At 37.9% G+C, this 21984-nt stretch overlaps 1 protein-coding gene across 1 annotated transcript in view; it reads left to right on the top strand.

Annotated features, from left to right (window-relative positions):
- Window positions 1-5774: 5774 nt before the first annotated feature.
- LOC122808153 (hepatic lectin-like) overlaps window positions 5775-21984 on the top strand; it is a 126910-nt gene continuing 110700 nt past the window's right edge. Inside the window, exons 1-2 of the mRNA XM_044079126.1 lie at window positions 5775-5876; window positions 6932-7041. Coding sequence (XP_043935061.1) covers window positions 5775-5876; window positions 6932-7041 — 212 coding nt within the window. The remainder of the gene's footprint in view (window positions 5877-6931; window positions 7042-21984) is intronic.

The following is a 21984-nucleotide window of genomic DNA, read 5'->3' as shown; positions in this document are numbered from 1 at the left end:
AAACAGTCAGGAATCAATGCACTCTGCTTCTTCTCATACCAGGAGCAGAATATAAGCCCAGATTCCAAGCTGAAACCTATGAAGCAGTAATTAGGCTTTCCAGTGATCAGCAGTGTCTAAGAAATAACATCCCTGTGCACCTTTTCTCACCAGGAGAAAACAGAGGCACTAATTCCAAGATGACTACTGACAGGCAGAATGTGGGCTCTTCAGTAATTCTTGGTATTGCAATAGATGTTTAAACGTAAGATGGAAAAATGGGTTAAAATCCTAAGCACTGCAGTGTGGACTAAACAGTTAGATGTGAAGAAGGGGGTAACTTGCTTTAGCTGTCTAAGTAAAGAGACACTAATTTTAAAATAGCAAGAAAGATTGAAAGTGGGTTGGCACTTTGTATTCTGGTTCTGTCAAATACAGTGGGATGGCCAATAAATTGAAATAGTTGAAGGGGAATGATTTCCCAAAATGATAATGTTGTGCTCACTCACAACAGCCAATGAAAGGGAAGTGGGAAAGAGATATGTGGTCAAATTAACATAAGGAGCAGGCAACTAGAAATACAATTGTGTTTAAGAGCACAACAGCACCAGGGTGGAATGGCGGGAAAAAATATGTGTGACTCACAAGATACATAGCTGTGGTCTCTTTCCTAAGTTTAATATACATTAAAAGCAGAATACAAGCAAAATGCAGTGTAAAGAAATCAAATCACAGTACACAATAGAAGAAGATAAAGTAATACAAAATACAAGAAAGTAAAAGCAAACTAACATTTCCCTCACAGCAAGTTGTGGCAGAATCTGAGTGAGCTTTTTCAGTTTATCAGAGCAGCTTGGATCTCGACCCTGGGATTTAACATATACCATCATTTGAAGTGCCAGTGCAAAAGTGAGCTATGGAAGTATAAAGCAAGGCATATGAAGGTGTGAACCATACCCTCTGAGGTGTGTTATCAGCATGCCTAACCCATACACCCTTATAGGGGTAGTACCTATTGAAGTGAAAGCAGTGTAAAGACCAGTTTACTAGACAGGACTTTAGCACTGAAATGAATTTCCACCATTTTTTTCACTCCCATAGTTTCATTGCATAGGTAAATGAAAAACATCTTGCAGTACAATACCCAGACAGTTTGTTTCTTTCCCTTTTTTGGGATTGAGGGTTTCTTTGTATGTACATATAAGTATATAAATATACACATTTATATCCATTAACAAATTTTCTTTTTTTTAATCACATGATTTGTCTTTTATTATTTAAGTATCTTTATGTTTATTTTCTCCCTTTCCAGTTAATTATTGATAGAAGTTGTAAACCTTTGTAAGAGTATTAACTTGCAGTACTACTTGTTTGCAGTAGAAGTAGTGGTACAGTTTAAAGGTAATATAACACTTACTAACTTCAGGAAACCAACCCCCTACACAGCAGCTAATTACCAGCTTGCTGATGACTTGAATGCTTTTTACTGCAAGTTTGATAAGCCTGAGACTATAAGTGACACTGTTATCAGTTCTGTCAGTGTTCAGACTTATATGACTCTCTCTTCCACACATTCTCACATTCAGCCTGCATTAATTATCTCTGAGGAGGATGTCTATCATTTTTTTTAAATACAGCAAATTAAGAAAGCAGCTGGTCTAGATGTGGTTTCACCCTCATGTTTAAAAACATGTGCTGATCAACTGGTTACTGTTTTTACTCAGATTTTTTATAAATCATTAGAGCTGTGTGAAGTTCCCTTATGTTTCAAACAAACCACAATCATTCCAGTGCCTACAAAAATTCACTATAACAGGACTGAATGACTACAGGCCTGTTCCTTTGACATCAGTGGTCATGAAGACATTTGACAGGCTGGTGTTAGCTCACTTGAAGAATATTACAGCTCCCTCAGTTTGCTTATCATGAGAACCGGTTAGTGGTTGATGCAGTTAATATGGGCCTGCATTATATCTTGCAACATCTTGACAACCCAGGGACATATGCAAGAATTCTGTTTGTGGACTTTTGCTCTACATTTAATACAATAATTCCAGAACTTCTTCACTTGAAATTCTCCCAGATTTCCCTCCTGCTTCCACCTGTCAATGGCTCACCAGTTTTCTAAGCAATAGGAAACAACAGGTGAAAATGGAGAAATTTACATCCAACTATCACGTGGACAATACAGACACCCCCCAGGGCTGTGTGCTCTCCCTACTGCTGTTCTCCCTCTACACTAATGACTACACCTCTAAGGACCCCTCTGTCAAATGTATTAAATATGCAGACAATACAGCTATCATCGGGCTCATCAAGAATGGTGATGAGTCTGCATACAGATGGGAGGTTCAGCACCTGGCCCTTTGGTGTAGTCAGAATAATCTGAAACTGAACACTCTTAAAACTGTGGAGATGCAGTGGGCTTTAGGAGTGGTACTACAATATTATCGCCCTCTTTATATTTAATACTGCTGTCAGTTGTGGAATCCTTCAAGTTTTTGGGATCTATAATCTCCTGGGACTTGAAGTGGGAGACCAGTGTAGAGTCCAGCATAAAAAAGGCACAACAGCAAATTTACTTTCTGCGACAGCTGAGAAAGTTCAACCTCTTACAGGAACTGTTGATTCAGTATTATACATCAGTCATTGAGTCTGTTCTCATCTCATCCATCATCTAATCATGACAAAAATAGATTACATCGAATAGTCAGGTCTGCCAAAAATATCATTGGTGATAGTTTGCCCTCCTTACAGGAGCTGTACTATTCCAGAGTCATGAAAAGAGCAGGGAAAAACATCACTGACCCTTCACATCCAGGCTGCCATCTTTTTGAACTATTACCATCAGCCAGGCATTATAAATTAATACGCACCAAAACAAGCAGATTTAAGAACAGTTTTTTTCCACATACCATCAAGTTCATAAACAGTTAACTCAGCTTATTAGGTTGAGGTATCCTTTTTTCCAAGCCTCGGAGGATTCTACAGTATTATTTACATATCGCTAATACTTGTTTATTTCACAGTTTCAGTATTTCTTGCATTGATTCATAGGTTAGTACTAAGCTAACTGCCCTTGTGAGCCATTTTTAAGCCTAGCCAATTATCCCTTGTGAGACTCAAACCCTGCAACTTGTGTTTGTAAGTAAACACCTTAACCATTAGGCCACCCTCCCAACTTTGTACCTTGTATGTATATGCATATGTATGTGCATATTTAATTTTTTGTCTTGTTCTTAACAGCTGCTTGCATGTTGTTTGTCTTGCTCTTAATAATCGCATGTATGTCGTTTATATAATTCATACTTGGAGAGTCACTGAAACCAGAGTCAGATTCCTTGTGTGTGTGCATACTTGGCCAATAAATGTGATTCTGATTCTGATTCTGACATAAGCAGAAGGTATAGCACACTGTAGTATAACTGAGGTTTGCTGCTGTATCACGCACAATCATGAGCTCAGCAGCCTAAAGCACAACTCACCTTGACAAACCAAAGCCCTTTTACATCTATAGGAAGAAATGCACACTTGCTCTATGGTGAGAGTCATTGAGCTCAGCTTAGCTGCTCCTCATTATCATAGTACCTTTCTACATCAGCTCCAACATATGCCAGTAGGCTTCAGTGCACCACTCTGAATTACATTGAGCCACACTCTTTGTCTGGGACAACCACAAACTAAAAGAAATTCATAACAGAGTAATAAGCAGAAATTAATAGAAAAAACAGTGCAGATGGTTTGATTTAGAGGTATCTGCTAATAAAAAACATTGTTTTACATAGTAAGACATGAAATTTAATAGTTTTTTACAACCTTATGAATGACAGGATGGTTAATGTGTAAGGTAACATTTTTCCTGTCATCTGCATGTGCCCAAGGGCTTTCATGTCGTAATTTTCAGTATACATTGTTGCAGAAAAGGAAGGCAGTACCACAATATTAATTTGAAGCACATAAATCCTCTCAGCCCCTATATCACATCCTTTTTCAGGGTTGGAAGTGCATATACATGAGGCACAGATCCCTGGGTTGTACTGAATTCTAACTATCAAACCTTTCCTTAAATAGATAAAAGAGTTTATTCTCACTGCAACTTATCTTTTATGTAAGTCAGACAGGTTATACACGATCTCCATACAAGATCTCTTTGGTACAAATTGGGAGGGAAAATTGGTATATAGATAACAGACATAAAGTGCTAATGCTTCCTTCACTCCACCTTCTTGGGAATACTTTTTGGCTCCCACTTGGCCAATACTTATGTGTATAATGTTATACTGTAGTAAGGTGTGACAAATGGAAACTGCCAGCCCAGCTATCTGGAATTTTTTAAATACTTCTATGTCATTTGTGAATATTGATATGATTTATACAGAACTGTATGTTATGTACTGAGCTAAAATGTAACCACAACACGCCCTGCTGGCTTAGAACAGAAATGTATATAAACTATTGTAATTGTGTAACGTATATGTTTTAACAGTAGAAACTAGGACATAAAAGGTTAACTTGCAAGATGTCAAGAAAATAAGTTGAAATTAAATTGTTTTATGATTATGCTATAAAAATCTCTCAGTTTCAGTGTAGAAGACAGTGTCTAGAGCTAGAAGATTTTTGCATTGTCTTGGAAGAGAAGTAATTGCTAGGTTTCAGATGCAGAAGTGTTTTATTGTTTTATGACTTTCAGGATCTACAAACATCTGAGAGATATGTATTTTTCACAGACAGATGCTAAAAATGCTTGTACTTTCTGATAATAGGGGTAGCTTAGGAACTAAAGTCAAGTGACAAAAAGTGATGTCATCCAAGCTAACCCAGCAGTAATATTTGCTATTAATTTAAGAACTCTCTCAGAGAAAGACTGGCCATTTTGTATTTTGTCTTGGACCTAGCAAGAACATCCACTCATCACCACGTTCTGCACTTGTCTTGCTGTAAGTAAGCTTTTTAGGGAACAGTAACACTTTTAGATTCAGAAAGGAATATAATAAAGTGTAGCTTAGATGTTTTCTTTATTTATTTGAGACTGTCCTGCATTGTTGTTTTAAATATTTCCTGTGATTTTTAACTCTGATGTAACTGTTGATTTATTGAGTATTGCCTTGTTCTTTTATTATTTATTACTAAGTATATTTAAACCAATCTTTGTGGCTGATATCTGTGAGAGATATTTAAGCTCTGTGAGTACTTGCATATGTATTTGGTTACACTGTACAGGCCACTCCTAAATAGCCTTGCTCTTGGTCAGACTACCATTTTTATTAATAGTAACATTACACAGTAGGATTGGATGCCCTTTGTTAAGGGCCTTAAATGTAGCTGATAAGAGTAGTTGGTGGCAGTGGAAACTACCTTATAGACTGGGCAGAAGGGGGCATAGGTGGTAAACCCCTGCCAGCCTTTCCCATGAGCACGTGTGTGTGTGTTTGTATCTGAATCAAATCTCAAAGTGTGTGTGTGTCAGCTACTTGGGCAGGGACATGAAGCACTGGTTGGACAGAGAGGGTGCTGGAGGTTTTGGCTTAGCCACACAGCTGAGATTTCAACCCTATACCTGTGCCAGTGGGGACTCTTATTGGGGATCTGGAGAAAGAGGGAGAAACCAGCCAAAGACTGACTGTGGTGTCTGTGTGCTCCTAAGGGAAATTGCACTTTTCTGTGTGTGTACTTGTCATCTTCCCAGTGTGTGCATCCCCTAGCTGTTGCCAGTGGTGAGGATTGAGCCATACTGGACATCAGTGTAGTGATGTTGAAAGGTCTGAAATTCCAAAACTGTGAACCCGTTGGTGAAAATGAAAATAAATCTCTCAATTTCACATAAAGAACAGTTGGAAGAGTTTAAAAATGGACCCTTTCTTGAAATGTTCCTGATTCTGTTTGAGCAACTCAGAATGGTCAGTTTGGAAGTGAAGTCGCATAATGCAATAACTGCAAAACAGCTTTTCTGGGTTGATCAACAGAAAATAGATCTAGAAGGCCTAAAGAGAAAGGAACATGGGTTACAGGATTGCACAAGCACTTCAAACTGGTCAATTAGTATGCTAAACTCTGGTCCCAGTTTTTGCATCTTCATGAATAACTTTTTTATAGCATGGACTTTCACATTTAGTAAAAACATTCTACTAATCTAGCTGTTGGTACAGATGGTACATCACAGTTTTCACTTGCCTGACCTTAAAGCACTGTAATATTCTGTGTATAAATGGAACTTCCATCATTTTCTTAGGTGTCCTCCCAATGAAAAATAGTAAGGCCGTCTCAAGAGCTCTAGATTTAACATTATTTAAGCATAGTGGGATACCTAAAGGGTAATTATTTGCAAAATCTAAAATAAATAAAACATATTTAAATTCATTTCTGGATTAAATTGATGACACGGCAATGTCCTTTGCAATCCAATAAAGGTCGAATCACCTATAGGCAAAGACAAAGACAAGCTTAACCAATATGGTATAAAGTTTAATATAAAATATCCACACAAAATAAGTGCTTTCATTTTACCCACAGAAACTTCATCTGATTGTGGGTGCTATGTTATAAAGTTTGATTGAATTTCTCTCTTGAACTCTTAGATGGCACATTATTAACTTTATTTGTTCATTGCAAGTAATATCTGAGTTCATTGATAAAACTATTTTTTAAGTAATTTATTGCTGATAAATATCCCTCAAGAGCCTTACTCAAAACTGTAGCTCATTTTTTTCAGAAATTATTTCACCTCTGTTTCAGGACTGATCTATTATTTTTATTATTTTAATATATGTTTTAGTTTGTTTACTTAAGAAAATGTAAAGTGAATTTGAGTTGACTTAGTTTTAAATCCTTTAGGGAACTTGTAACAAAATTTTCATTTACTCCCTGAAGGCAGAAGTCAGAGCATAGGTTTGTAAAAATTCCAAAGTTACCTATTCAACTTTTTTTTAATATATCAGTATTGTCTTTTCTCCAGAACTTCCTGAAAAGTAAAAACATTGGCAATTATTGGATTGGACTGACTGATGAAGCAGAAGAAGGTGTGTGGCGTTGGGTAGATGGAACACGTCATAGCAATTCATCTGGGTAAGGAAGCAGTTTCAGACCTGAAACTTCTCAGACTATTTTAGGCATAATACAACTATTTCAAAAGTGAAACTTTCTGCAAATTATTTTCCTAGGCTTAATCCAGATAAACAAAACATGACAGTAGTTTATGACATAGAGTTTGGGCTTGCTGTTGATCCTTTCTGAAGCACAGGTGAATAAAAGTGAATAGACTTTGTAGCAGAGATATGGACTTAGGTAAAAGCAGTCTGTTAGAAAGAGACAAGAATTAAATATGCAAAGGCTGACAGTCAAGAAATGTGTATTTGTGCCTGTCTGAACTAAACAAGTGCATAAGTCCAGAGTCAAAGTAAAAGCTGCTCAAAATAGTTAAGTTTTGTAGATGTTGGAAATATTATTTTCTCAGACCTCCCCCCACCTCATTAACGGTGATAGCTGCATGCAACTGCTCATTACCTGATAGGTAGTTTTATTGTAAGTTAGGAAGGTACTTGATATGACAGAATTTCACAAAGATATTGAAGGGTTTTATAAGGTCAGTTCCACAGGTGTTATGCTTATAAACTTAAATGAACAGAATGAAACTGGTGATACCAAGGCTGAATAGTGGTCACATTGTGGCACGCTGAAAACATTAAGCAACTAAGAAAGGAATGACTCTTACTTCAGGTCAAATGCAAAACAGAGTCCAGAAATAAATGTTTCAGTAAGCAAGAGTTGATTTTGCTACAGACAGTGCATTTAGTTATAGCATTGTTTGTTTGTTTACTTATTGTTTAGTTTGTTTATTGTTTGTCTATTTCTTTATTTATTTTCGATCAGGTAAACCCTCAAGGGGCAGTTTTCATGGAAGACCTGAGATTGTATTTATACTGAATACTGAAAATTTGATCAGGATACCAGGCAAATTATCACCCTACTGGGAGAACTCCTGCAGTTCTTACTTTTGGGATTGTGGGGAATTTTATGACATAATGATAGCAAAGATGAGCACCAAACAGAAAATGGTAAATGTGAATATTAGTGCTAATACGGTAGCTTTAGGGGATAATGAAGTAATTTTTGCTGATTGCGGCCTATCAGGAGACTTTCAATGTTTGATGTCTGTGGCTGACTCTTACGATTCAATATCTAACTCTCTTTGAGCAGACAACATGCAGAGAAGTGAAGTAGAGAATCAGAGAACAGATATTGGCAATTCTGAGCTTATTCTGCAGAACAGGCTGACCACAGTGAGCAAAGGTTTGAAGATCAGGGAGGAGAAACTGCTGATCATTTCAAGTGAGAAGAAACAAAGCTGAAAGTTAATTAAACAAAACAGGAGAGTCAGAGAATCCTTCTTTTGTTGTGGTACCTACTGCAATGGGCAGATAATTCACAAGTGCAAGAAATTATGAATGCTGTGAGGTTTCGTCATAAGAAAAAAAAATAATTCTATTGAACAGGCAGTTTTTTATATAGTTGAGAGTTCAGCTTGGTTTTCTGCAGAAGCAAATCAGAACCTTAACATGACATTGCCCTTGAAACTTTGACTACGTATACTGATTAAAAAGTTAAATGCCTCAAAGACTAGAGCTCCTTGAAAGGATTTTGATTTTTAAGTAGAGCTAGAGTCTGTTGTTGTTTGTCTTTTGGCTTTTCCCGGTTAGGGGTCACCACAGCGGAACTCCGGTCCACTAATGATTGGCAGTAGATTTTCACGGTGCCAAGTTGCCAGCTCGACGCCCAACCTTCAATGAAGGCAAGCCCATTCACGCATGTCTTTTGGAATGCCACTCAACCCATGGTGAGGACATGCAGACTCCACACAGAAGGCACTCCCCGCACTCCAGCCGAAAATCGAATGGGAGAACCTCTTGCTGTGAGGCAACAATGCTACCGCTGCACCACCGCGGATTTAAGTAGAGCTAGAGTCTAATAAAAGGAAACTTATAGTTTTTTGTTACATCTGAAACATTGATATAAGTGGATTAGTGGATTTAAAAATGTGTTTCAGAGACTTTGTATAAATGTATTTTTGCAAGACAAATTATGGACAGATTTTATTTTGTTTTAATTATTTTATTCATATTTGCATAACAAGTTAGTACACTGATCAAAAATGACCATTTGCAGGCAAAGCCCAGGTGAATAAAGTTCACGGTTTTAAAAGCAGTAATAATAGCAATAAGTGCAGGTAGAAGCAGGTAAAATAACATGTTTAACATAAACAAAGTTACGCAACAGCAGCAAATGAGAATCTGAAAGTTGTGTACTAGGAAGTATTAAGGCAGATAGTTACAAAAGTGTACACATAATACTGAAAGCAACTTACAGGAGCCTGGAAATGAGAGCGAACTTAGTAGATATGCCCATTATGGTAGCAGGTGCATTTGACTTGTTGCTCAAGATGGGATTTAAGATTATTTCTGAAACTGGGGAATTTGGTGGATTCTCTGTGGTGGAAAGGAAGCACTATGGAGAGAGTGTGTCTAGTGGACTGGAAGAAGGATCTTGTAGTGAAGAGAGCATTGATGGAGAATAATAATATAAGTGGAGTATTTGTGAAAGCAGAACAAAACTGTCACAGTGACGTAACTTAAAGAGTTAGTTGCAAGTAAGAGGTTGTCTTTGTTTAGCATGAGACAGCAATGTTTGCATGGAGGAGAGTTTGGCATGAACTGACAAACAGAGCTGGAAATTTTAATAGTATCCAGTTTGTGTGTGCACTTGATATAGTATAATTTTATTCAATAAAAGTAAGTTTTGATTATTTTGTTGAGGATTGCTGTTTCTCCACCTCTTAGTTTGCCAAATATGGAGTCATGGTATATTTTATAGGAGGGTAAAAGGTGTTGGAAATGTGTGGTTTGTGACTTAAGCCAGTATTCAGTGGTGGCAAGAATGTCTAGGTTGTGATGGAGGGAGAAAGCATTAACCTGCTCAATTTTATTTTTGATGAGCAAAAAGGAAGGCACATGAAAATGAGGGAGGAAAGACTGTTAGGCAGGGAAAGCTATATAGTTGGGGGTCCCATGGTTAGGCTCTATGTTCCTTTTTAACAGAAGTAGATAGATTATTGAGCATATTACAGTAATGACTTGGGGCAGTTCTAAAAGAGTTTTTATGGGTTTCAGGTTTTAGATATAAGACGTAAGAGGACTTTTGGTTGATAGGGGAGGTGTAAGGGATATTAACTGACTTTGCTCATTAATGTCCCCAAATCTTTTGGGTTCCTAACACCATAGCAGGAAAGGACCCCATTCCTAAGTTACGATATAATTAAAGTTCATGAAATCAGTATTGTTTCTGTCTTTGATGTTAGTGCTCTTTGCAGCACCTCAAATGTTCCCAGAACTGAGTCCTTCTTCAGTTCATATGGAGTTGCATGTATTGGCAGCCTATTTAAATGCAACCATAAATTATTTATTAGGCTCACTCCTCCTACTGCTACTGGAACTGTCTGCATATCTTTCTTCCTCACTGCTGTCATTTCTGCCTGAAAATCTTGATATTTTATGACGTTGTGTCTCTCTGTATGTGAGACACTGTAGTCACCGGGTGTAGCAATTTCAGATGATCATTGCTTCTATTGTCTTTTTTTCATGAACTACTATAGCTGGTTTTCTCTCATCTATTTTTTGAATTGTTGGTGATGGGTGATCCCACGTGATGTATACACTTTATCATTTTCTATAATCCTTTGTTGTTCACCAGTATTGTGAGGTAGTTGACCTATATATTGATGTTGCTTAAGAGAGAAATATATGGTGGGAGGGGATGAATGATGAGGGCTACATGTGAATGTTTGACAGAACTGGTTTTTACATTTGTTTTTGAACAGCTTAAGTGGGGTGAAGGAATAAGCAGTAGTAATAGTGAAGTAAACTGAAGAAGTAGCAGTGGGGACAGTATGGTTTAGATTGGGTAGATCAATCATCTGAAGAAAGGGATCAGAATTTGTTGATTTATACGTTGTAGACAATAAACTATGTTATCTTAACAGCATCTTAACAGAATGATTACTGTTAAGGGCTCAAGGGAGATGATAATGTACAGTGTCCAGCCTGATAAATATTATATTTGTCAAAATAAACTGCATATGACTAGGTACTGACTTAATAATTTTGGACTTGGCGCAAGAGACAAGGACAATTTGTTAATAATCTGAGTTAGGGTATCCAAGGTGGGAAAGTACGAGACAGTTCTGGTCTAAGTCTATTACAAAAAAGTCTTTGGGCATTGTGTGCAGTTAAGTTTAAAAAATATATATGTGTGTATGTGCGTGTTCTGTGTCTATGTGGCCTCAAACATCCTGAATTTGGAAGAAAACAGGAATGATTGGATGATAACATGAAGTCAAGAGAACAAAAATGTGGTAGATCAAAAGGAACCAGAGGAAAATGATATCTGCTTGTTAGATGATGTAGAAACTTCGCGCCATGAAAATACATATGATGTCGCAGACTTCTCAGTGTAATCACAACAGAAAACTAGAGTTTGCCTACTCGTGCTAGAAATAACTTTTTAATTTGACCCTATTTCAATGCCTTGCAACTCTAAGGTATAAAATTGAATGTAGACCTTCTAAGCACAGAACAGGTAATGTGATTCCATAATAGTCTGAGTTAATTAATATCAATAATTATTCTGAGCATTACCTGAGTTTTAGAGTTGCCAAGTTTAGCCAAATTATTTAGGTACAGCATCTTCATCTGTATTTCAGACCTGCAAGTGCCTGTCTACACTACCAGGCCTCATATACAGGCAAAGCTACATGAGTATTTGCCTGCCCAGCACAGTAGTTCAACCCATAGGTCAGAGTTGTGAATGGCTAGCATGACCATCGTGCCTGTTTTCCTCTGTTATGAAAAAAGGAACAGGCATTCAGTTCTATGATCCCATAACAGAACTAAATTTTCTTTCTACAAAGGATGGAGGAGAGTTTGAGATGCACTGATAAACAGAGCTGGGAATTTTAATATGATCCAGTTTGTGTGTGTATTTCATGTAGCATAATCTTACGGATGGTGCAGTGGTGCAGCAGTAGCATTGTCGTCTCACAGCAAGAGGTTCTCAGGTTCAATTCTCGACTGAAATGCCTTCTGTGTGGAGTCTGCATGTCCACCCTGCATTTATGTGGGTTTTCTCTGGGTACTGCGGTTTCCTCCCACATTACAAAGACATGTGTCTGGTGCGTTTCTCCCCAGGCCTCCGTTGAAAATTGGCTTTGTTCCAAGCTGGACAGTAAATAAATAAATAAAATAAATTATGCAATAACAGTAGGTTTAGATTACTTTGTAGAAGACTGGTCTACTGAAAGCTATCCCTTAAGTAGTTTAAGGGATGGCCTTTACAACGTTCTTTTGTGCATGCATAGGTTCTCAGGATCCGTCTGACTCCTGAAACATGCAGCACAACTCCATCCAACATGTTCCATTGATTTCAGATGGATTTCCCACTAAGTCAGCATTGTGCATTGGTGAAACTTGTCATGGACAAGGCTGACTTAATTACTGTGAGCCTGATTCCACTTTTGGAATCAGGTGTAGTGTTCTGGCAATCCTTGATGGTTTATGCTGAGTTAGCACAGCCCTATATTTAAGACTAAGATTAGCAGTAAGGGCTTAGCCTGGTGTGTTAATGGTTATTCAGCTGATAACTTCCTGCCTAACTATAGGCTTCATCTCTTTGAGGATGAAGACCTGAACATTTATGGTTTGTCTTCTAATAAAATATGTGCATTGAAATCATATGTATTAAAAATCATTGCTTTTAAAAGTTGGATATAACAACCTAAGTGACATAGGTTCATAGGTAGGTACTAGGCTATCTGCCCGAGGGCATTTATAAGCCTAGCCAGAGTGTGTCGGCTTTCGCCGCCCCATTGATTAATTAACTGATCCTCTGTCAAGCAGAGCCAATGAAGTGATCCCAGGGGTGTATTTTCTGTTACCCATCCACTCGTCAAGGTTTCTCTTGAAGAGTGTTAGTGAGGGGCTCTGCCTGATGTAATTTGGAATTTTGTTCCAAAGTATGGGGAGCCTCTGTGACAGGAATCTATCCCTCCAGCATGTTCTATTTATTGTTGTGGCGAGGTTTAGCTCACTAGAGCGCGTGGCTCGCAGTGACTTGGATTTCTTTAGGTGGAGCATGTCCATCAATTGTGAGTTTGACATGGCTTTGTAAGTCAGGCAGAGATCACCTCTGAGTAAATGATATGCCACTGAGTACAGCCGGAGTTTTTTCAATCGGGCTGCATAGAGCATATGTTTGAGACCAGTAATCCTCTTGGCGAGGTACTTTTGTGGTCTTTCCAGCTGTTGGAAATGTCTTTTGAGGTACATCCCAAATGGGGCATTGTACTCTATGATGGGTCTAATGAGTGACAAGTAGAGGGGCACTATAACCTCTTTATTTCTAGATGCGAACCCTTTAGGAATTAGATGGGCCACATAGAAGGATTTCCTAACTACTTTGGCAATATGATTGTCAAAGGAGAGATTACTATCTACCTGGGTCCCCCGATCTCTTATTACCTCTTCTGTATTAAGGGGGCTGCCACCTATGTTTTAATTTGAGGGTGTTTTGTTTTTCTCAAACGGGATGACTATGCATTTTTTGGCATTTAGCTTGAGGCCATAACTTTGACACCAGGTGTCTGTCTCAATAAGGCCCTTTTGGAGGATGTCCGTGTCAGCCAGAAAGTCAATTATGGCTCCCAGTTTGCAGTCATTGGGGAACTTGGCTAGCCATAGTCCTCCTGTGTTTGCCTGTACTTCTGAGAAGTATATGCCAAATAGTAGGGGTCCCAGGACCGAGCCTTGCAGGACACCACTTGTGACTGGTTTAGAGTCGGACCTGGAGCCCGCTATTCTTACCATCTGAGTTCTGTCTGTAAGCCAGTTGGCAACCCATCTCATGATGTAGGGGTTTATGTTCAGGCTGGTGAGTTTTTCTGTAATACCCAAGTGGGGAATGGTGTTGAAAGCCTTGGTGAGGTCAAGATAGGCTGTGTGAACCACCTTTCCCTCTTCTATGGCCTTGGTGACTGTCTCGAAGAAGTCAACCAGGTTTAGTAGGCATGATCTGCCCTTAACAAAGCCGAACTGGGTCGGGGTCAAGTGTTTGGAGGTTCCCAATGTCTTTGTTAATGAGTTCCATGATGATGCGCTCCATAGCCTTGCAGACCAGGCTAGTCAGGCTTATGGGGCGATAGTTACCAGGGTCAGTTGAGGCCCTTCCTTTGTGGAGAGGAATAATCATTGCTGTGTTTGACATGTTTTATTTAAATAACCTGGTTTATAAAGAGTAAGACAAACTTATTAATGTATATTTAATTTATGTTTTATGCTCAAATCTTGTGTTCTATGGATATAATCAACTATTTTTTTAATACTAGTATACAGGTGCTATTTGTTATGCATTCTTTTTGCTCTAAGTGGGACTGATCTGTTCTTCTGTGTTTGTTTACCATAGAGTGTGTACTTTACAAAATAATAATTACATCTCTATATATTGAATGGCTATTTAACTTAAAGTTATACAGACTGCACAGAGACAATTAAGACATTTCAATTAGTAGAATATTATTCATAGAAGACTGCTTACTATACAAGCCCCGCCTTGCATAATCTTGAATAGTGATTCCTAACGTATCACAGCTCAGCTGTGCAGTAATTCATTAATGAGTAGTGACATTTTTTTCAAGATTGCATACAAATACAGCAACCTGTGGGTGTGTTATATGCAAATTAGTTTTGTCATAACAAGGACATCTCCACTTTTGCAAATGTTACACAATATTATGATTCAAAAATGCTCACACTATTCAACTTTTGAACAGGCATATATGTAGCTATTACCCACATTGTTCCCATTTACTTTAACATGGAAAACTGTTTACCTAATATTGCAGACTGTAACTGCGCAGTTCAGTGCTACGTAGCTACAGTCTCCATATTTGTAACTACATGGCAGGTGAATCAAACAGGTTTGCAGGAGGGCTATAACAAGATTCATAAGTTTTCTAAATATATATACATGCTGCTCAACCCTGATAGGCATTTATAGGTGATGCACAGTGTTTACATCATCAGCACTGCTTTCAGGTTTGATGGCATAATACACCTTACAGGATAAGTAGGACCTAACTACAATGTTAGTCTGTTTCTTAGGTAACTGATTTTGTGTATTCTTCTTCCTAAATAAGTATTAACAATCAGCAATGTTTAGAATAATAAACTTTTTGACTTTTGTATTGTACCTAATCTTATTAATCTAAATAATCTGCCTCTTTTGTAACTCTGTAATTTTATATTTTGACCTATTTTCATAAAGCCTTGCTTTAAATAAGGCATTGTTACAGGCTGCAGTCTCAAGCTATTTTGTTCTAATTGTTCTAATAGTCTTCACTACTACAATGTTTTCATTTATTATACTAAGGAGTATAAACAAACTCATTAGATGTTACTGCTCCTCTCACGTTTAAAACGTCTCAAATTTACATTTGATTTTTTTTACAAATCCTTTATTAACTGATAACTGGTGCAATAAAAATCAACTGTGAACACAATGCTTGAAAGAAAAAAAACACAAAGAAAAAGTAAAGGATAAAATCTACAAATATACAAAGACTGTCTATAATCAACAAAACACAATTTTATTTTAACTATAGAATGATAGATAGATAAATAACCAAATATGGGTAATAAAGGATGGAAGACAACTGTAAGACAAATACTAATATGTGCAGTCCGTGACATTAAATCATTATACCCCCTTATATGACATAGACTACACATTGTTGGCAAGCTAAGAACTTGGTTATATTCAACTGGACGTATAAGAGAATTTAAGTACCTTTTTATGCACTTTTTCTTTTAAAAAATACAGTATTTAAATTGATTTAAACTGTGTATGAAGGAGTGTTGAAGGAATTTTTAACTGGTTATTCTGCTCTTCAGTAACTTGAACTAAAAGCTAGTGTTGGCTGAATTTTGTTATTTGCTAGTAATTACAGGTGTGGGGGTAGCCACATTCAGTGATTTCCTGTCCTTGCATATTTAAACTGGTGCATGTGAAATAATTCCTGCTTTAAAACTTCAGCTTGGCAAGCTAAGAACTTGGTTATATTCAACTGGACGTATAAGAGAATTTAAGTACCTTTTATGCACTTTTCTTTTAAAAATACAGTATTTAAATTGATTTAAACTGTGTATGAAGGAGTGTTGAAGGAATTTTTAACTGGTTATTCTGCTCTTCAGTAACTTGAACTAAAAGCTAGTGTTGGCTGAATTTTGTTATTTGCTAGTAATTACAGGTGTGGGGGTAGCCACATTCAGTGATTTCTGTCCTTGCATATTTAAACTGGTGCATGTGAAATAATTCCTGCTTTAAAACTTCAGCTTGGCAAGCTAAGAACTTGGTTATATTCAACTGGACGTATAAGAGAATTTAAGTACCTTTTTATGCACTTTTCTTTTTAAAAAATACAGTATTTAAATTGATTTAAACTGTGTATGAAGGAGTGTTGAAGGAATTTTAACTGGTTATTCTGCTCTTCAGTAACTTGAACTAAAAGCTAGTGTTGGCTGAATTTTGTTATTTGCTAGTAATTACAGGTGTGGGGGTAGCCACATTCAGTGATTTCCTGTCCTTGCATATTTAAACTGGTGCATGTGAAATAATTCCTGCTTTAAAACTTCAGCTTGGCAAGCTAAGAACTTGGTTATATTCAACTGGACGTATAAGAGAATTTAAGTACCTTTTATGCACTTTTTCTTTTAAAAATACAGTATTTAAATTGATTTAAACTGTGTATGAAGGAGTGTTGAAGGAATTTTTAACTGGTTATTCTGCTCTTCAGTAACTTGAACTAAAAGCTAGTGTTGGCTGAATTTTGTTGTTGCTAGTAATTACAGGTGTGGGGGTAGCCACATTCAGTGATTTCCTGTCCTTGCATATTTAAACTGGTGCATGTGAAATAATTCCTGCTTTAAAACTTCAGCTTGGCAAGCTAAGAACTTGGTTATATTCAACTGGACGTATAAGAGAATTTAAGTACCTTTTATGCACTTTTTCTTTTAAAAAATACAGTATTTAAATTGATTTAAACTGTGTATGAAGGAGTGTTGAAGGAATTTTAACTGGTTATTCTGCTCTTCAGTAACTTGAACTAAAAGCTAGTGTTGGCTGAATTTTGTTGTTGCTAGTAATTACAGGTGTGGTAGCCACATTCAGTGATTTCCTGTCCTTGCATATTTAAACTGGTGCATGTGAAATAATTCCTGCTTTAAAACTTCAGCTTGGCAAGCTAAGAACTTGGTTATATTCAACTGGACGTATAAGAGAATTTAAGTACCTTTTTATGCTCTTTTTCTTTTAAAATATATAGTATTTTAATTGATTTTCACTGTGTATGAAGGAGTGTTGAAGGAATTTTAACTGGTTATTCTGCTCTTCAGTTATTCCCACCCCCACGCCCTGTTTTGTGTTAATCTTAGTGGCATTGAAACTGCCGCCTCAGCCTGCCTCTGGGCCCATCTCATTTGCTCACTCAACTGAGTGCAGTGAGATCATATTCTGATTTCAGGCACTCCTACTGTGTACAAAGAGAGCATCTGGGAAATAGAAAAAAAAAATAAGCTTATTTCCTGCCTTTCTTGTTAAGTGGTACAGACTATTTGTGGGCTTCAATTTCAAGCCCTTCTGTGTTTGAGGAAGCCTTCTAGCTTGTTTTTTTTTCTTGTAACTAGCCAGTTTTCTAGTTTCAGCACTCAAATCTTTTTCTTTGATCTCAGCACTTGTTCAGAAAAAAAAAAAAAAAAAAAAAAAAAAATTCATCTGCTTTTACTGTACTTGTGTTTCTACCTACTTCTTTTTACTTTTGCATCATCTTAAAATACTCAATTGTATTTATTACTGCTTGGTGTAACTCATTTCTAAGCCTTTTGGTTTAAACACTTGGGCTTCGGACCAGTTAGTTGTTTTGCACTGAGAGGTTTGTGGTCTGCACTGTTGTGGCAGAACAGGTAGCTTACATCCTTCTAGGTTGAGAACTGCTGATTGAGGGCTCAGTGTCTGTTATTCTAAAAGTGTATTAATTCTGGTTTAAGCACTTGGGCTTTCAAGCCAGTTATTTTACATTAAGAGGGTTCGTGGTCTGCACTCTTGTGGGAGGAGAGGCTGGACTCTGCCCTTCTGAGCTGGGAATTTCTGGTTAAAGGCTTATAGTGCATGCATATCTGAACTGTTTCTTACTGAAGTTGGTGCGCCTTGTTTGCTGTGGCATAGACTGGATTCGGGCCTGCTGGATCTAGCTTTGCTTGTGTAACTTGAGCACTAATCCAGACATTCTCTAAAGTATTCAATGGTATTTATTACTGCTTGGTTGTAACTTGATTAAAGTGTAGCTATCATTCAAGTCTTTTGGATTAAGCACTTGGGCTTCAGACCAGTTGTTTTACATTAGGAAGGTTTGTGGCAAGCACTGTGGTGGCAGGACAGGTAGCTTTCATCCTTCTAAGTTGGGAACTGCTGATTGAGAGCCCAGTGTCCAAGTGTATTAGTTCTGGTTTAGGCACTTGGGCTTCAGGCCAGTTATTTTACATTAAGAAGGTTAGTGGACTGCACTCTTGTGGGAGAAGAGGCTGGACTCTGCCCTTCTGAGCTGGAATTTTCTGGTTAAGGTTTATAGTGCCTGAATATTTGAACTGTATCTTACTGAAATTGGTTCACCTTGTTTGCTCTAGCATAGACTAGATCCAGGCCTACTGAATCTAGCTTTGTTTATATACTTGTTTGTTTGCTTGTTATTTCCCTGGAAGCTAATTCACCTAATACTTAACTTCTCAAGCTTCTGTGGATCACTAGTGATATCTGCATTGCTTACTGTACTTATTTCCTTGTTTCACTTGAAGAAAGTTACTGTTTGTCGTTTTGCATTTAGTTACTTGTATCACATTGCACTCAAGTTACAATAAACTATGTCATCTTAACAGCATCTTAACAGAATGATTACTGTTAAGGGCTCAAGGGAGATGATAATGTACAGTGTCCAGCCTGATAAATATTATATTTGTCAAAATAAACTGCATATGACTAGGTACTGACTTAATAATTTTGGACTTGGCGCAAGAGACAAGGACAATTTGTTAATAATCTGAGTTAGGGTATCCAAGGTGGGAAAGTACGAGACAGTTCTGGTCTAAGTCTATTACAAAAAAGTCTTTGGGCATTGTGTGCAGTTAAGTTTAAAAAATATATATGTGTGTATGTGCGTGTTCTGTGTCTATGTGGCCTCAAACATCCTGAATTTTGTAGAGAACAGGAATAATTGAATGATAACATGAACTCAATAGAACACAAATGTGGTAGAGCAAAAGGAACCAGATGAAAATTCTATCTGCTTGTTAGATGATGTAGAAACTTCATACTATGAAAATACATATAATGTTACAGATTTCTGAATGCAATAACAACAGAAAACTAGAGTTTGTCTGCTCGTGCTAGAAATAACTTTTTAATTTGACCCTATTTCAATGCCTTGTAACTCTAAGGTATAAAACTGAATGTAGACCTAAGCCCAGAACAGGTAATGTGATTCCATAATAGTCTGAGTTAATTAATATCAATAATTATTCTGAGCATTACCCGAGGTTTTAGAGTTGCCAAGTTTAGCCAAATTATTTAGGTACAGCATCTTCATCTGTATTTCAGACCTGCAAGTGCCTGTCTACACTATCAGGCCTCATATACAGGCAAAGCTACATGAGTATTTGCCTGCCCAGCACAGTAGTCCAACCCATAGGTCAGAGTTGTGAATAGCTAGCATGACCATCGTGCCTGTTTTCCTCTGTTATGAAAAAAGGAACAGGCATTCAGTTCTATGATCCCATAACAGAACTAAATTTTCTTTCTACAAAGGATGGAGGAGAGTTTGAGATGCACTGATAAACAGAGCTGGGAATTTTAATATGATCCAGTTTGTATGTGTATTTCATGTAGCATAATCTTACGGATGGTGCAGTGGTGCAGCAGTAGCATTGTTGTCTCACAGCAAGAGGTTCTCAGGTTCAATTCTCGACTGAAATGCCTTCTGTGTGGAGTCTGCATGTCCACCCTGCATTTATATGGGTTTTCTCTGGGTACTGCGGTTTCCTCCCACATTACAAAGACATGTGTCTGGTGCGTTTCTCCCCAGGCCTCCGTTGAAAATTGGCTTTGTTCCAAGCTGGACAGTAAATAAATAAATAAAATAAATTATGCAATAACAGTAGGTTTAGATTACTTTGTAGAAGACTGGTCTACTGAAAGCTATCCCTTAAGTAGTTTAAGGGATGGCCTTTACAACGTTCTTTTGTGCATGCATAGGTTCTCAGGATCCGTCTGACTCCTGAAACATGCAGCACAACTCCATCCAACATGTTCCATTGATTTCAGATGGATTTCCCACTAAGTCAGCATTGTGCATTGGTGAAACTTGTCATGGACAAGGCTGACTTAATTACTGTGAGCCTGATTCCACTTTTGGAATCAGGTGTAGTGTTCTGGCAATCCTTGATGGTTTATGCTGAGTTAGCACAGCCCTATATTTAAGACTAAGATTAGCAGTAAGGGCTTAGCCTGGTGTGTTAATGGTTATTCAGCTGATAACTTCCTGCCCAACTATAGGCTTCATCTCTTTGAGGATGAAGACCTGAACATTTATGGTTTGTCTTCTAATAAAATATGTGCATTGAAATCATATGTATTAAAAAACATTGCTTTTAAAAGTTGGATATAACAACCTAAGTGACATAGGTTCATAGGTAGGTACTAGGCTATCTGCCCGAGGGCATTTATAAGCCTAGCCAGAGTGTGTCGGCTTTCGCCGCCCCATTGATTAATTAACTGATCCTCTGTCAAGCAGAGCCAATGAAGTGATCCCAGGGGTGTATTTTCTGTTACCCATCCACTCGTCAAGGTTTCTCTTGAAGAGTGTTAGTGAGGGGCTCTGCCTGATGTAATTTGGAATTTTGTTCCAAAGTATGGGGAGCCTCTGTGACAGGAATCTATCCCTCCAGCATGTTCTATTTATTGTTGTGGCGAGGTTTAGCTCACTAGAGCGCGTGGCTCGCAATGACTTGGATTTCTTTAGGTGGAGCATGTCCATCAATTGTGAGTTTGACATGGCTTTGTAAGTCAGGCAGAGATCACCTCTGAGTAAATGATATGCCACTGAGTACAGCCGGAGTTTTTTCAATCGGGCTGCATAGAGCATATGTTTGAGACCAGTAATCCTCTTGGCGAGGTACTTTTGTGGTCTTTCCAGCTGTTGGAAATGTCTTTTGAGGTACATCCCAAATGGGGCATTATACTCTATGATGGGTCTAATGAGTGACAAGTAGAGGGGCACTATAACCTCTTTATTTCTAGATGCGAACCCTTTAGGAATTAGATGGGCCACATAGAAGGATTTCCTAACTACTTTGGCAATATGATTGTCAAAGGAGAGATTACTATCTACCTGGGTCCCCCGATCTCTTATTACCTCTTCTGTATTAAGGGGGCTGCCACCTATGTTTTAATTTGAGGGTGTTTTGTTTTTCTCAAACGGGATGACTATGCATTTTTTGGCGTTTAGCTTGAGGCCATAACTTTGACACCAGGTGTCTGTCTCAATAAGGCCCTTTTGGAGGATGTCCGTGTCAGCCAGAAAGTCAATTATGGCTCCCAGTTTGCAGTCATTGGGGAACTTGGCTAGCCATAGTCCTCCTGTGTTTGCCTGTACTTCTGAGAAGTATATGCCAAATAGTAGGGGTCCCAGGACCGAGCCTTGCAGGACACCACTTGTGACTGGTTTAGAGTCGGACCTGGAGCCCGCTATTCTTACCATCTGAGTTCTGTCTGTAAGCCAGTTGGCAACCCATCTCATGATGTAGGGGTTTATGTTCAGGCTGGTGAGTTTTTCTGTAATATCCAAGTGGGGAATGGTGTCGA

Source organism: Protopterus annectens, chromosome 8.part0 (genome assembly GCF_019279795.1).
Source record: "Protopterus annectens isolate FY-2018-M chromosome 8.part0, PAN1.0, whole genome shotgun sequence".
NCBI classification, from domain to species: domain Eukaryota; kingdom Metazoa; phylum Chordata; order Ceratodontiformes; family Protopteridae; genus Protopterus; species Protopterus annectens.
Note: the sequence above shows the minus strand (reverse complement) of the source record. Positions and strands in the feature narration are given on the sequence as shown.